Source organism: Panthera leo, chromosome A3 (assembly GCF_018350215.1).
Source record: "Panthera leo isolate Ple1 chromosome A3, P.leo_Ple1_pat1.1, whole genome shotgun sequence".
NCBI classification, from domain to species: Eukaryota; Metazoa; Chordata; class Mammalia; order Carnivora; family Felidae; genus Panthera; species Panthera leo.
Genome location: NC_056681.1, coordinates 12,692,592 through 12,709,684, shown reverse-complemented (window position 1 = coordinate 12,709,684; position 17,093 = coordinate 12,692,592). Strand labels below are relative to the sequence as shown.

At 53.2% G+C, this 17,093-nt stretch overlaps 1 protein-coding gene across 3 annotated transcripts in view; it reads right to left on the bottom strand.

Annotated features, from left to right (window-relative positions):
• Positions 1-16,740, bottom strand: part of PREX1 (phosphatidylinositol-3,4,5-trisphosphate dependent Rac exchange factor 1) — a 186,224-nt gene extending 169,484 nt beyond the window's left edge. For all 3 annotated transcript variants that reach the window (XM_042930733.1, XM_042930734.1, XM_042930735.1), the window contains exon 1: positions 16,393-16,740. In XM_042930733.1, coding sequence (XP_042786667.1) covers positions 16,393-16,605 — 213 coding nt within the window. In that variant the 5' untranslated portion in view covers positions 16,606-16,740. The remainder of the gene's footprint in view (positions 1-16,392) is intronic.
• Between the last annotated feature and the right edge of the window lie 353 nt (positions 16,741-17,093).

Sequence of the window (17,093 nt, the reverse complement as noted above, 5' to 3'; positions counted from 1 at the left end):
TGGGCAGACTGGTGCAGCCCACCTCCCCATCCTTCACTCACTGGTTTATTCCACAAATATTTGCTGGGCACTTATGGCTGGAATGTTCTTCCCCCAGATACAGAGGGTAAGTCACTTTCCTAGGGAGACAATACCTAGAAGGGGCACAGCCTGGATTCGAACCCAGGCACTCCAGCAATTATCACCTCATATAATTCATCCCACAGCCTGTTAAGAGAGGCAACATCATTAACCCCATTTTACAGATGAGAAAACTGAGGCTCAATCAGATAAAGCCAAGACCCAAGGTCACACAACTAATAAGTAACACAGGAGCACAAAGAGGCAATTAACGAAGTTCTAACCACCCACAGAACACCCCAGGCCCCAGTTGCCATGGTGTTCTATCTGGGCTACCCCGGCAGCCTCCTCTGCCTCCACCCTACCCCTCCACAGTCCATTCTCCACTGGCGGCCAGAGGGGTCCTGTGAAAACTAAGTCAGATTCGGGGTGCCTGAGTGGCTCAGTCGGTTGGGCATCCGACTTCACCTCAGGTCATGATCTCGCAGTCTGTGAGTTTGAGCCCCGCGTCGGGCTGTGCGGTGACAGCTGGAGCCTGGAGCCTGCTTTGGATTCTGTGTCTCCCCTCTCTCTCTGACCCTCCCCCACTCACGCTCTGTCTCTCCTTCAAAAATGAACATTTTTAAAAAATTTAAAAAAAAAAAACTAAATCAGATTCTGTCCCTCCTCCATTCAAAAGTTCCAAGGGCCCCCACCTCACTCAGTGAAATGCAAAATCCTTACCGTGGCCCACAAGGCCCTGCACAATCCAGCTACCAGCCGTCCCCCCACTCCTACTGTTACCTCCTTGACTTCACTCTCCACCTGGCTCATTCTGCTCCAGCCACCCCGGCCTCTTTCCTGAAATATGTTCCCGCCTCAGGGCCTTTGTACTTGCTGTTCCCTGTGCCTGGAATGTTCTTCCCCCAGATACAGAGGGTAAGTCACTTTCCTAGGGAGACAATACCTAAAAGGGGCACAGCCTGGATTCAAACCCAGGCTGTGTGGCCTCAGACAAGACAAAATGTACACAGCGGGGTCTGCAGTAAGAGAAAAGGATGCTCTGTGACTGTGGACAGGTTGCTGAACCTTTTTAACCTCTGTTTCCCCACGTATAAAACAGGCAACATAGGTAACCTTCCCCATCAGGCTCCTGGGAGGCCACACTGCTTGAGACACGTCCACTGACCACAACACCTCATACATATTAGATCCACGGAAAGAGCCAGAACGGTCAAGGAAGGCCTCCTAAGGAAGCAGGATATGAACAAGGCTTTGAAGGTAGGAAGTAGAAAAGCCATGAGATGGTCCAGGCAGGCCAGGTGACAAGAGGGTTCACCCGGAACCCAAGACTCAGGAGAAGGCAAAGGCTTCCCATCTGGGATGGAGACACGAGCAGACAAGAGAAGAGATGCTCCCACCCCGTACCTCCCTTCTTCCCGTCCCAGGACCTTCGTCCTTCCCAGAACGACTGCTCCCTCACCACCACATGGCACAGGTGGGTCCCTCACCCAACCTAGCCACATGACCCAAGGCAGCCAATCAGAACTCACTCCAGGCCCCGGACAGACCCTTCCCGGACATGAGCCAAGGGAGTCCCATTTTTGCTAAGGCATTTTGAGCTGGACCTCCTGTCACTTGCAACCAAGGACTTCTGACAATCGGCACTGGCTGTTCTCATCAGCAACAGCAGTGCTGTTATCATTGTTCTTGTCATTGTCGTTATTCTCTCAAAACTGAGATGTGGGAGAAAGGAAGCAGGGGAGAGCGCTCCTCTGGGCTCCTCTCTGGGCTGCAAACGCGCAGTTAAGACGCTGAGCCTGACCGGGGGTGGTAGCAGGGGCCCCACACGACAGCTGAGGGTCCCTCTCACACCTTTGCAGGAACCCACTGCTTTCTCTCTGAGGTCTGCACCCCAGGACCTCCCAAAGGAGCATAAGTACAGAACAAGATTCAGGAAGTAGGACAGACGGATGTGGGGATCTCGGCCCCACAGGCCCCAGGAGGCAGAAGCTGGGGATCGTGGAGTCACCCTAAGGGAGAACGTCCTTCTCCCCCTCTACTCACCTCGCAGACCCAGAGGGAGCAGCCACACACTGGAACACGCATCTCGGGCTCAACTGCCCACAGGGCCGGCAGGTGAGGCAGTGCAGCTAGCCAGGCGGCCTTCGGGATGCCAATGAGGGTGGCATCCTCTTAACAGAAGAGCCCGTTTTTGCCTATTTTTCCTTATTAAACACATCTTTCTTCCAAAGAGAAATGTGCCGCCTCCTACTTTTCTTAAAACACATGATCCTCTTGGGGCGCCTGAGCAGCTCAGCCAGTTAAGCGTCTAAGGTTGGCTCAGATCATGATCTATCAGTGGGGAGCCTGCTTGGGATTCTCTCTCTCTTTCTGCCCTTCCTTCACTCATGCTTTGTCTCTCTCTCTTAGAAATAAATAAGTCTTAAAAAAAAAAACCACACACATAACCCTCTTTGGCTTTCAGTTTTCCATTTGATAGAAACAAAGGTGAGAAGAAATGTTCCATTGCCCCTCTTAACTCTACATTTAAAATACAAATAAAAAGAAAAAGAAAAAGAAAAGAAAAGAAAAGAAAAGAAAAGAAAAGAAAAGAAAAGAAAAGAAAAAGAAAAACCAGCAGGGCAAGAGTAATGATACATGGCAACCACCGTTAAGTTTCAACCTGAGGGATATCAGGGAAGAGTGAGGTCTGTGGCAAAGTCCCATCTGAAGGGAGGGGCTGCTCTTTAGCTCCAGCCAAGCACTGCCTGTAGGCATAGGAGCTTGGTGTGCATACATTTTCTATGGACCACGGACCACAAATGATAGTAACAAGGTCTGTTTTAATCAGCTCTGTGTCCTCAGCAGCTAGCACTGGACCTGGGCTCACAGCAAGAGCCCCCCGCCCACCCCACAACCCCGACACACACACATACACACGCTTATGACCACTAAGGTCAGAGAATCTGAGAGCAACGTTTCCCAGAAACACAGGAATCCTGGGGGCACACAGGACAATCGCCGGACAGGAGTCAGGAAACCTGCATTCAAACTCCGTCTCAGCCACAATCTCACTTGGTAAGCCTGGGCCAAGTCAGGCTTGGAACAGCTCTGAGCCTCAGTTTCCCCTTCTGGAAGAATGAGAAAAATGAGACGTGATGTCGTGGTCTCTTCCAGCCCTTCCAACCCGATTCTAGGATTCTAGCTGCCAAGGATTTATTTGGGGTAGTAAAAACCAAAAGGTCTAAACCAAGGTTTCTTCAGCCCTCAGTTACTGAATCAACACAGGAACTGGCGGCTTGAACAAAGACGATGTGCGTGGTCTGTCGCTTTGGAAAACTGAAAACCATGTAAACACGCAATCTAAGACGGATGTTTAAGTAATAATAATTGTATTAACATGATGTTGTTGCGTTAGGAGGATCACTGGAATTGTAGCCAATACACGGGAAGCACCTACCACGTGCAGGGCAGTGGTTTGTGAGCTTCACGGATTTGTGAACTCATCTAACTCTCCCACTGATCTAGGAGATGCGCTATTTCCGGAAAGAGGACACCAAGGCGAACACAGGTGAAGCAGACGGCCTGCATGACACAGCCACGAAGCACCTAGGACCCGACCCGGGCGGCGGGGAGCCGGCGCCCCCGTGTTTCGTCATGAAGCCCTTAAAGGCTCAGTGATGAAGAGGGCTTAGTGGAAACCTGGGAGGAACCCCACAGAAGGGGCCAGAGAAGCAGGGGCCACACGATATCGCGTGTGCACTACGGTCGCCCCCAGGCTAAAACAACAGCGAAGAACACGGAGGGAGGGTCACGGGGACACTGCCTATTTGGAAGGGTCCTGATTTTCTCCACGTGCCACAGTGAGTGCGGTGACAGCAGAGATGGCCAGTGCGTGGCGTGTGTCCCTGGAAACTGACACCACGCCAGCGAATCCTTCCTCCTCGGCGGCCACGGGAGAGGAAGCCCCCCGGGGGCCCACGTGCTTGCCTGCCCTGGACTGCGGAACCCCCAGCATCGACAACGGGGCCAGAAACCCCGCAGGCGCTCGATAACACGTGCGGCGGAATCCCGCAAGCCTATCGGGTAGGAACAGAGATTTGCCCATCTTACAGCTAAGTAAACTAAGGCCCAAGAGTCAGCTGCCCAAGGTCACGGAGCTGGGGAGCGGTGGCTGAGGACAAGCACGGGCAGAGCCACGTCTCAGTGAAGAGTCTCTACCGCCTGCACACAGGGTCAAAATCACACACAAAATCACCAAGGAGACATGATCCACGACTGGACCCCAGACTAGGGATGGGAGGGGAGGGGGACCAGATGTGCCAAGGGATCGTGTAGGCATGCGGGAGCCCTCGCTCGGACTCATATGGACACGACTCAAACGTCCCCCCGTCCTCCCAAGTGTCTTGGTGGCTAGATATAACAACGTTTTGGGGGAAAGGGGTGAAATATGAATTTAGATTGTAGAAGTGTATAAATCCGTATTGATGTTAAATGTCCTGATTTTGTTCAGTGCACTGCAGTGACACAACACTGTCCACGTTCTTAGGAGACACATGCTGAGTTATTTAGGGACACCACACCCGCAACTACTCTCAAGTAGATCAACGCGATAATAATAACGTGAATGTGTGTGTGCATGCGTGCGTGTCTCTATGGGGCTGGGGGAGACAGGTGGGAGAGCAGAAAGAGGAGAGTTAAAAGCAAATGTGGGGTGCCTCGGTGGCTCAGGTAAGTGTCCGACTCCTGATTTTGGCTCAGGTCATGATCTCACGGTCATGATATCAAGCCCTGCATCAGGCTCTGCGCTGAGCCTGCTTGGTATTCTCTCTCCCTCGCTGCCCCTCCCCTGCTCACATGCACACGCTCTCTCTTTCTCTCCCTCTCTCAAAATAAAAAATAAAATAAAAGCACATGTAGTCAACAACTGCCAACTGGTGAATCTGGATGAAGGTTATACAGGGGTACTCTATTCTTGACATGTCAAAATAAAAAGTTACCAGAAAACTAACTTTAAGAAAATGTATTAAATTGGGGCGCCTGGGTGGCTCAGTCGGTTAAGCATCCGACTTCAGCTTAGGTCATGATCAGGTCAGTGAGTGCGAGCCCCACGTCGGGCTCTGTGCTGACAGCTCAGAGCCTGGAGCCTGCTTTGGATTCTGTGTCTCCCTCCCTCTCTGCCCCCCTCCCACTTATGCTCTGTCTTTCTCTCTCTCAAAATAAATAAAGAAGCTTAAAAAAAAAAAAAAAAATAGAGAGGCACCTGGATGGCTCAGTAGGTTAAGCGTCCGACTTCGGCTCAGGTCATGATCTTGCGGTCCCTGAGTTCGAGCCCCGTGTTGGGCTCTGTGCTGACAGCTCGGAGCCTGGAGCCTGTTTCAGATTCTGTGTCTCCTTCTCTCTCTGCCCCTCCTCCCTCCCTCCCTCCCTCTCTCTCTCTCAAAAATAAACATTAAAAAAAAAACTTTAAAAATGTGTTAAATTACTCATAAATATGGCATACTAGAGTTTTGTGTCTAGACCCCTGTACATATGCAGAAATACATGATAGGTACAGCCAGGCATATTCACAAACCATTTCACCATATTTGCCTCCATAAAAGAGTGCTTATAGCTGAACAGACACAGACATAAGGGAATGTGCTTTTGACACAGACACCACCACCATATTTATCGCCTTTGTGACCAAGGGGAAATAAATCTGAAAAACCACCTAACAACAGTCTGGCCAGCCATCGGCTGGTGGCTGGGACCATACAGAGCTCCCTCGGCCCTCCTGGTGTGGTAAGGGCAGCAGGCCAAGGACACCAGTCTGTAGCCACTCCCCACACTGGGGTGCACCCTCCCAAATCAAGCCAAGGCCACTCGTTAAGAAAGCAGCAGGAGAGGTGCCCAGGTGGCTCAGTCGGTTAGGCGTCAGACCCAATGTCGGCTCGGGTTGTGATCTCGCAGTTGGTGAGTTCGAGCCCCGCATCAGGCTCTGCGCTGACAGTGCGGAGCCTGCTTGGGATTCTCTCTCTCCCTCCGTCTCTGCCCCTCCCCTGTTTGCACGCACAGGCTCTCTAAATAAACGGAACAAACAAACATTAAAAAAAAAAAAAGGAGCAGGAACCAGACAGTGCCTCGTCCAACTTTCACTCAACCACTCCCTTGACCAAAGCTCACGAGAGCTGGGTGGTGGGGGTTTATCAGTGAACACAGCAGTCCAGGCAGCCCACACCCATCTTTGGCCCTCAAACTATCTTAGCCCCAGGCCCCCAAAAGTCTGCACAGAAGTGTTTAGCAGTTGCATCGGTCACGATAATCCTATTCTATAAAACATAAACATGGGTACAAAGCAAAAGCCATTTTTTTCATTCCAAAAATATTTAATGAGCACCTACCACAGGCCAGGCACGGTTCTCAGTGTCTAACAGACAAAGTGAGTGGAACAGACAGAAACGCCCTATCCTCTTGGAGCTGACATTCGCGTGAGTGAGACAAACAATAAACAGTAAGTGAGTCAGCCATCTAGTGTGTCAAGTGGTGGAGAAGACTCCCGCATGGAAGGGGCACAGAAGGGGAAAGATAGGAAGTGTGCAGGTGGGGGTGGAGGACAGGTTTGAAAGGGGGAGGGAGACCTCCTCAGGAACATGCCAGAGTGAGCCCTAGGGATACCGGGGAAGAACATTCCAAACAGAAGAGGCGAGAATACCCTGAGGCAGGAGAAAGGGCACACGTGGCTTGGGGCAGGAGGGAGTAGGAGCAAAAGGAGATTCTGGAATTAGAGAGCAGTGATAATTGCACAACTTGGCGAATATCCTCAAAAGCACCGAATCATACGCTCTGCAAGGGTGAGATTTATGGTGTGTGAATCGCGTCTCAATTAAAAGAACCGTACGTGGGGGAGCTCAGGTGACTCACTCAGTTAAGTGTCTTGATTTCAGCTCAGGTCATGATCTCACAATTCACGAGTTCAAGCCCCGCATCAGTCTGTGCACTGACAGTGAGAAGCCTGCATGGGATTCTAAGAATCTCTCTCTCTGCCCCCTGCCCTCCCCTACTCTCTCTCTCTCTCTCTCTCTCTCTCTCTCTCTCTCTCTCAAAATAAATAAACTAAAAAACAAAACCAAAAATCTGCAGGAGAAAGAAGAGAAGCAGGAGAGGGGACCTGAAAGGAAACAGGGACAGATCTCACAGGACCTTCCAGGCCATCCTGAGACCTTCACTTCTACTCAGAGGGAAGCGGGAGTCTCGGGAGGGCTCTGAGCAGGGCAGTGGTATGAAGTGACTTAAGTTCTAACTGGCCCCCTCCGGCTCTGTGTCTGGAGGACAGAACGGGGCAGGCCCGGGTGTCCTTGGACAAGCCACTTGACCTTCTGTGCCTCAGTTTTCCTCACCTGCAAAGTGGGTCTGAAAAATACACACACACACACACACACACACACACACACACACACACACACACACACTCACACCGCCCAGGGCAGAGGTGAGAGCTACAGAGGAAAACGTTGTTAAGATGGTATTATGAGCGGAGGTAGTTTTTAATCATGCAAATTAGTTTCCTGAACAGAAAACAGGGGGTGCCTTCCTCTCTCACAGGAAGCAGAGACCCGTCGTGTATCAACAGCCATCTCCCCAGCGGCCACCAGCACAGCCTACTGACACCCTGGCCATGAACAGGGACCCAAACTCCTCTTTGGGTGTGGTCAGCTCAGACACAGTACTCACACGGAGGCTGAGACCTACACAGGGGACAGAAATGGCCCTGATTCACACAACAGCCTTCCCAGACAGAGGGTCTGGGGATCTGCCTGGCAAGCGGAAAGTGTGGTCCTCCCTCCTGGGTGAGCGTCCAGGCCAGAGACAGGAGGTGGCTGCTGCGATCTTGGGAAGGCCCTTGCGCAGTAAGACTTTCAGATCATCAATCAGACAAAGCCACACCCCAGCTGAAAACCCTCCAGGGGCTCCTCACCCACTAATAAAGTGCATGAGTCTCATGCCACACCGACTTCCTCTCCCCAGCTCCACCAACCTGGCCTCTTGCTGTTCCTCAAACAAGCTAAGCATAGTCCTGCCTCAGGGCCTTTGCACATGCTGCCCCCTCTACCTGGAACACACTTCTCTCAACTACAGCTGGCTCCTTCTCGGCCCCAGGACTCAGCTCAAAAGCCACCTCTTCAGAGAGGCCTTCCTTGGCCACCCCATCACAAGCAGATGCTGCTACCCCTATCACCAACACACCCTCATTTTACTTCCCTTCTTGGCACATCCACTCGCCAGCTGAGTAGACCTAAGCAAATCACTCTCTCTGGGCCTTAGTTTCCCCATATGCAAAACAGATATATGAGAGAACCCCCTACAAGGGAGGGTTGTTGCAAAGGCTCAAAGAGATAATCCATACAAAGCACTCAGCACAGGACTCAGCACACAGTAAGGCCTCAGCAGATACTATTATTCCATCTGTTGCCACCTTCTCAAGTGACCTCTCTGTATCGTCTGAAGATTCCACGAGGGCAGGAACCTTGTCCATCTTGTCCTGGCCATGTGCCAGCACCTAGCCCAGTGTTTGGCACACAGTAGGCATTCAATGTGCGTTTATTGAATGACTAAGTGAACCAGTGAACGAAACCACGGACTGCCCACAGCCCGCTCTGGGCCTGGCCCCGCTCCGTGCAGAAGCTTCCCACCACCCCCCTGCAAGGGCGAAAGCACGAGACCCCGGATCCTGGTGGCTCATGGCCACCCCACCTGCTTCCACCAGACTTTGGTGGCCCTAGTCCCGCCAGCCTGAAATAGCCTGGCCTCCCCTGGCCCAGAAACAAGGGATCGTCTGTCAGTCCCACCCTGGGGAAGGAACCAGGCGGGTAAACACAGATTGAGCGTCCGACCACAAGACAAAAGAGGCAAACCCCTCTGGTCCTCAAGGAGCCGGGAAAATAAAAATAAACTGAAAAATCTACATAGGGCTGGGAGGCTGGAGGACTTCCCTTCTTTCTCAGGGCTTCCTTTCGGATAACAGGAGAACCTGTGGCAGGTAGTGGGGCGGCCGTGACCTTGGCTCAGCACTCCGCTCTGCAGGCACTCCCCGTGGATGATGGGGAAACCAGGACTCAGAGACGCAAAAGGACTTGCCCAAGGTCACACGGGGGCAGAGCTGAGATTTGAACCCAGGCCGTTGGGTGTCTAGAATCCATGCTTTTTCTTTGTTTGTTTGTTTCTTTTTTGAGAGAGAGAGAGCGAGCAGAAGAAGGGCAAAGAGGGAAGGAGAGAGACAATCCCAAGCAGGCTCAGCATCGTCAGTGTGGAGTCCGACGCAGGGCTCGAACTCACAGACCGCGAGATCATGACCTAGGCTGGAATCAAGGGTCGAAGGTTTAACCAACTGAGCCACCCAGGCGCCCCTAGATTCGACGCTCCTAACCGTGAACCTGAGACAGACCGCTGGGTGAAAAGAGCAACCCTATCACACCACTCAGGTAAGCACGCACACATGCATACAGTCACGGAGACGGCACAGATTTCTCATGCTCCGAGATGTGTGCGTAAAGGCCCCAGAATACGGTGCAAAAGCAGAACTGGGGGTCAAAGGTTGGCAGCCAGTCCCCCTGGGGGCCATGGGCAATATCTGGAGACCTTTTTCAATGGTCCCAACTGACGGAAGGGCACTGGTGGTATCTAGGGGGCAGAGGCCAGTGCTGCTGTGAAGCATCCTACAATTCACAGGACAGTCGCCACAAGGGAAGATGATCCCGCCCCCACCTTCCAGTGGGGCCAAGGGTTAAAATACGGACGATTCACCACAGACCAGCTGCTAGGGCTGAAATGCCCCCTGAGGAGCCTCTTTAAGGGGGACCCTTGAGCCAGGCTAAAACTCAAATCCTGGGAAAAGGGCGAGGGCCACCCCAGCCTTCTCCCAGAAGTCTCCGGATGGAACACTGACCGGCCGCAGGGCCGCCACCCTTGACCAGAGCGCACCTCCCTCTGGGGGCCACGACTTCTAAGGGAGTCCCTCTGGGGCTTCACAGGCAAAACAAGGAGATTCAGACCCCTGCCCTCTCCCCCCAGCTTACTCTCAAGTTCTATGTCTCCACAACTCTGGGGCAACCGGGGGAGCAAGGCACGCTGGTTTGAGGACCTGTCCACCCTGCCTACCCGCCACCTGCCACGATTCCAGCCAGAGACCTGGTGGCCGTTGGAAAAAAAAAAGGATGAGAAATCACAAAAATCTGAGAGGTCAAGTTCTTCTGCAGCCAGGCATGACCTGCTTCAGAGACAATTCTTGCACAGGCTGGGGCGGGGGGGGGGAGGCTTGGGAGGGGGCACCGTGAAGCAAAGAGAATGTGGGTTTGTCGATCTGAGGGAGTGGCCAGAGCTCAAGAGGCCTTCTGCTCAGTGGACTCAGGGGGCCACCCTCTAGGAAAGGGGTGCCCGGAAGCCTCCAAAGGCCAAGGACACCGATCCCATCCACCTGCTTTTTTAAGTGACAGATAAACGGTTATAAGGGAGAACACCCAATCATGGTGAATGGGCTCTAGGATGCTGATCTGGAGAACACCCTCGCTCAAATGCACGAGATGCAGCATCTCTGATGGGTCAGCCTTCTCCAAAGGCCAAGGGCCACATGTGCCCTGTTGACAGCTGCATTTTCCTGGCCCAGAACACTGCCTAGAATATACTGCAGGTGCTCAGCCCAGATTTCTGCGTTTGCCTGTGTGAAGCTCTGTTCGCCCCACACAAAAGGTGCCCCCTCCCAACCCGGCTGACATTTAGGTTTTTGTCATCAAAAGACTTTCACTGACTCCCTAATGATGTTGTGGCCTAATACAAAGTGGCCTGGCCCAGGTTCTCCGGCATCCCAAAAAGCTCTGATAATTTGGACCTTCGCGAGGCTTAATTCTTCGCCCACATGGGCAGCTGGAGGTCTCACAAAGGCCGTTAATTTTGGTCACGAACACAGCATCATTTTGGGTAGTTCAGGAGAACGGGAAAGAATGAGGGTTCTGCAGCCAGACTACCTGGGTCTGAGTCCCAGCCCTGTCAGGCTGTGTGACCTTGCAAAACTGACTTGGCCTCTCTGTGCCTTGGGTTTCATCTGTAAAAAATGGGAAGCACAATAAATACCTAGCACTTTTGAGTTGATACACAGAGAATGCTCTACACAGGGCTGGTAAACATTTAGAACTTTATTATAAGTGTTAGCAAATTGTCATTACTGAGGTTACACTAGCCTGATAACCATGCAGGAATGCAATTCTCTCTGTCAGAATTTTGTAACATATATGCTCATACACATGTGCCTGGTTTGATATGAGAAGAGTATTATACATGAGATTTGTGAGTGCATTTTTCCTTTCATTATCTTCCTGCTTGCTTTTCTCCACAAGAAACACATCCTTGTGTCCTTTTCCCTAAGCTCCTGTATTGTGACATATACAACGGACATGTGTATATTATGACTTCTGTTTATTTTCCCAAAGCAGAATTGTGTCACATACGCGTCTCAGCATCCTACCTTTTGCAACACACCCTCGTGAACATCCCGGAAGTCACCGACCGGGTAGGTCATTCTGTTTCGGTGACTGCAGAATTTAAAATGTGTCCCTCACCTCCACCCCCTGGCATTTCTCTCTAGTGAGAGACTGGAAGCAAAGAATCTTAAAAAAAAAAAAAAAAAAAAAGCAGTGACAACACAAAACCACAGTTTCTTCTTTTGGCAAGCAGAGCTCCAAAGAGAGGAAAAGCTCTAGTCTCCAACCCCCCAAAAAAGCAGAACCACAGAAAGCATTCTGGGAGCTTTCAGCCCACACCCCCTGATCGTCCACGACCATCCCCCAGCTGGTGGAGGAGACCCCCTGGGAATGACAGGTGTCTGTCCTCCATCAAGGGAGCCCTACGGGGTCCTGCTGACCAACCCTTACCCAGGGGTCTCTCTACGCATCCACCCAGGCTCCCCCTCTCTTCCCACGTTGGCACTTACCCCAGAGTCTCCTCACTTGCAGGCAGGAACCCAAAACCAAAATCCAACCAAGAAACCGGTGAGCCCAAGGCGCACCTGTCCTCCTCTTTAAGCGGGGGAGCCCCGCGAACCCCAAACAGACAACCCTCTCCGCCCCCCACTGCTGTACATCAGCAAAACAGCCACCGTAGCATCTGAATACCAACTGCGCGTCGGGCACCCTTCAAACGGCTTCGGCGTCAGGCTCATCGAAGCTTCATAACACCCCTAGGACACAGGTGCTACACTGTTCCCATTGTGCAGATGGGAAAACTGAGGCACTGAACAGGCTGCTGGCATGCCCAGGGCCACGCACAGTCATTGTGGGGTAAAGCCAGGATGCGAACACCAGCAGCCTGGCTCCAGAGCTCCACACTCAACACTCCCTTCACAAACAGCCGTGGAGCACAGAGGAGGAATCTGGCCGCCTGCCATTTCTATTCTTCTATAGTTCTGCCCATTCTGCGGAAGAGACAATGGGAGCCACGGAGGGAGTAACCAGGGAAAGCGCAGGCAGAGGGTCAGGATATCACAGAGACCCGGGTTCGAATCCCCGTTTCGCCACCTTAATAAATCATGGGCCGAGGCCTTTCTGAGGCAGAGGCAGTCTGTGAGGCGTCTAGGGACATGAGCTCTGGGGTGGCCAGCCTGGGATCAGATTCTGGCACGGCTGTCTGCGTGACCCAGCTCACTGAAACTGTCTTCGCCACAATTTCCTCATGGGTCAATGGGGCAACAGCAGCGCTTTCTTCATGGGGGTATTGGAAAGATCAAATAAGTTGATACATGTGAAGCGCCCAGAGCAGTAAATTATGAATCAGTGTCAGCTCCTACCCACTAACGACTGTAATTGTTATTATCATTATTGACACTGACCAAGAGCACACAGGGAGCACCCAACACGGTCAGGGCTTCTAAATGTTGAAATCCCAGGCTCTGAGTCAAAACCCAGGGCACTTTCTCCCACCATCTTTGCGGGGTCCTCCAAGAAAGACCCAGCATCTCTACAAGAGGGCTCTCCTTGCATTTCCATGACCCTTAAATAAACACACACAAAACAAGGCACCAAGGCTATCAGTCCCCCTTGGAGATGGGGAAGGGGTGCAATCCAGTTCCTGAAGGAGGTGAGGAAAGATGGGGAGATTCTGGAGGAACCACAGAGCCCCAGAACCGGAACCAAAGAAAACCACTGGTTCCGGAGTTTAGATGGTCAAAAGGAAATTCGCTCAGGCTCCCTGTCCTCTTTTCGGTGCTGACTCAGACCTCACTTCCTCCAGGGAGCCCTCCCTGACTACTCCTGCTCACTTGATGCTGAAATCCTAGAACCCTAATCATCTATATTATTTAATTACCATATAACAAAATAAGTAATGATGATACTAACATTTATATGCCTTCCTACCTACGAGGCAGTGTTCTAAGTGCTTTATATATATTTATATAACTGACTTACACTCTTAAAAACCCTGTAAGATAAGATCTATTATCAGCTCCTACTCCACAGATGAGAAAACTGAGGCCCAGAAAGGTTAAGCCAGTTGCCCTAAGGTTATACAGCCCCAGGACTCAATCCCAAGCAGTCTAGCTCCAGAGCCCAGCCTCATACTTGGATTTCTGTAAACATCCACTTTGCCACCATGGACTAGACTGTCCCCTCCTTGAGGGCAGGAACCCACCAGAGCTGGCCTTTCTGCATCTCCCACAATTCACAGTCAACCACAAAGCCTTCATTTCTACTGACAACAGAGCCTTGAAACTAGGGACCCAGGGAGGCCAGGGAAGCTCTGCCCCATGGAATTAAAAGCCGGGAGGGATTACCAAGCATTCTTCCCTTACCAAGTATAAAGGCTCAGAGGAGCGAGTGGGAAGACAGAAGAGACCACGCGGGCTGCCAGCCTGGATGCGTGGAAAGCCTTGGTAATTAGCAGTCCCCGAAGCGAAGCCCTGGGTTTTCCAAACCGAAAGGCCTTGGGTGCTTTAGGGGGCATTTCTGATGGAGCAAAACAAGAGAGGCCTCCTGTGGCTCACAAACGCGGTATGTATGGCTGGTCAGGTTACACTATCAGTCCATTTCTGGCAACAGCTTGGGGACACCCAAAAGGACAAGGCAGAGAAGACGCCTGGATTCTCCTCCCCTTGGTTTACAGGTGGGCAAACTGAGGCCAGGGCAGGTATAGCAGGACTGGTCCAAGAACCAGCTCATCGCAGAACCGACAGGTCAATCGAAACAAAAACTGATGACCTCAATAATGTGGAAAATACAGAAACCTTTTTTTTCTTGTTTCTTTAATAATAAGAGCCATTGGGGCGCCTGGGTGGCGCAGTCGGTTAAGCGTCCGACTTCAGCCAGGTCACGATCTCGCGGTCTGTGAGTTCGAGCCCCGCGTCAGGCTCTGAGCTGATGGCTCGGAGCCTGGAGCCTGTTTCCAATTCTGTGTCTCCATCTCTCTCTGCCCCTCCCCCGTTCATGCTCTGTCTCTCTCTGTCCCAAAAAAAATAAAAAAAAAATAAAAAATGTTGAAAAAAAAATTTAAAAAAAAAAAAAAAATAATAATAATAAGAGCCATTGATTCCAATCAATTTCCATTATTCCAGCAACCTCGGACTCTACAAGTGGACAATTTAAAACCACAGTTAACCCTAACACGATCTGTATCTGCTCTGAAATGCACCACACCATCTAGGCAAGGGCGTGGGAGGGAGAGATATATTTTCTTACCCATTAATATAAAAATTGGTTTGTCTTTCCTCTTTCCTTTCCTGACTGAGGAGCAGGGAGTGGCTCAGAAGGAGAAGTGAGGAGTTCCCTAGAATTTGACATTGCCCAGAGATAGAAACTACCAGCTTCAAACTGAACAGATTCCTTTATTTATTTATTTATTTATTTATTTATTTATTTATTTAAACTATGAGAGAGGGAGAGAGGCAAAAAGAAACACCAACCCTCTCACAGGCCTTTCTAGAAGGGTCCTTTAGCCAAATGGTTTTCAATGCCACCACACAACTCCCCAACCCCTCCCAACACACACACACACACACACACACACACACACCTCTTTTCACAGAGAGAAGGGCTCTCTCCTCCCCGAGTTAGAACTCGGACCTCACACAGCCTTAGCTGTACCTCCAAGCCAATGGGGACCCCAGAGGATGCCAGAGTCTCCCTCTTTCCCTTGGCAATTGGGAGCTGCACAGCCTGGCTCTGGGGTCTCTGAAGGAACAACCACTGCCCCCACCAGCCCTTCCTTAACCAGGATTAAAAGACTTCCTAGAGCCAAGAAGGGAGTAAATGAGGTCCCAGCAGGAGGCAAGGAGATTAAAGCCCTCGGAGTCTCCTAACTTCCACCCAGGCTTGGCCCCAGGCCCACCCCCTCCGCCCCCTGGCCACTTTTCTCACTTCCCAGGAGAGTAGGGAAGTGGCCCCTTCCTCCCGCTCACAGGAGAAAAGAAAGATAGAAAGAAAGGAAAAGAAGAAAAAAGAATAGAAAAGGAAATGCAGCACAGGAGTTTAGAACCCAGTATCGCCAATTAACCAGCTGTGTGATTCTAAGCAAGTTACTCAACCTCGCTGGAGCTAAACTCTCCCATCTAAAACATGGGGTAAATACTCGTCCCCACTTCATGGGCCACTCGGAAGGTTAAACCGCCTGATGACACATGTGGGCGCCTGCCACAGAGTAAGCGCTGGGCTGTTTATTTTAGAGAGTCTGATGCTGTGGTTTTGCCACTTAGAAATAGGGGTGGGACCTGGACTGCCAAGTCGAGAGTTCGAAACCCACTCTCCCCAAGCTCCAACAAAAACGCGTGCACTGGGGAAAAGGGTCCTACCCCGAGGTTTTGTAGGTTTGTGGGATCTCCGTCCCTCTTCCGGGCACTGGGTTGTATCCTACTCTCGGAGGGACGCTGGGCTCTAGGATGTCTAGGAGGTGTCCCGGAGTACTCGGCGGTGCACTAGGCGGCGAAGAAATCCCCGGGAAAAAAAAAGCAGGAGCGAAAGCTCCCGGCGCCTGGGTCCCAGAGCCCCTGCCTCGCGGATGCAACTAATTTTAAAACTATTTGAAAGGCGGGGAGGGGAAAAGAAAAAGACAAAAGGGCAGCGTGCAGGGGAGGGGGGGAACGGAGTGCGGGAGATCCCGAGTCGGGACTCGGACCGCCGGCCGGCCAGGGAAGCGACAGCCCGGCTCCGGGGGAGCCCGCATCTCCCCACCTCTCCGCGCGCCCCGCGAGGCGCCCCTGAGGCGACTCTCGCGACCCCCAGGGACCGCGGCCACAGGTAGTGGCGACCGCCCGGCACTGGAGGCCCCCGCGCTCCACAGCGGGGCTGGCGGCCCGGGCAGAGGCTGTCCCCGCGCGCCCCGGGCGACACTCACCGACTGCAAGAAGCGCAAGGTGCCCACGTAGTCCCTCTCGGTGCCCAAGATCTCGTTGAGGACGCAGAGGCGGAGGCGCAGCTGGCGCTCGGACTCCCGGGCGGCCGCGCACGGGCCAGAGCTGGGCGCAGGGGCGCCGGGGACCCGGGGGTCCGGGTGGGCACCGTCCCCAGCCCCGTCGCCGCGGGGATCGCTGCCGCCGGCTCCCTCCATTCTAGCGCGGCCGCGCGGCGCCGACTGCTTCCCCCGCGCGAAGGTCGCGCCGAACGGCGACTCAGGCGTCCAGGCGCCCCATCCCGGACGGGGCGCGCCGGCGGGCCGGGCTCAGCGGCGGGCCCGGCGCCTGGCGCGGCGGGCGGGCGGGACTGGGGGCGGGCGGCCCGGGCCGGGGGCGGAGGCAGCGCGCGGAGGCTGGACAAGGGGCGGGAGGGGGCCGGCCCTCGGGGCTCCCAGACGGCGGGCCCCGCCGCCGCCGCCGCCGCCGCCGCCGCCGCCGCCGCCGCCCCCACCGCCCAGGGAGCGTCTGCCAAGTGCCACGCCGTGCTCGGGCCGCAGAGGCGCTCCGCGCGCGCACCGGGCCCCCTGGAACCGCGCCGCGGCGCTCGGCGGCTACGTCGGAAGCTCAGCGCGGTCGGAGCGGGGGCTCCCGGGGCGCTCGGGCGGGAACTCCCCGGAAGGGGCGCCGCGGAGGCCGCGGGGCC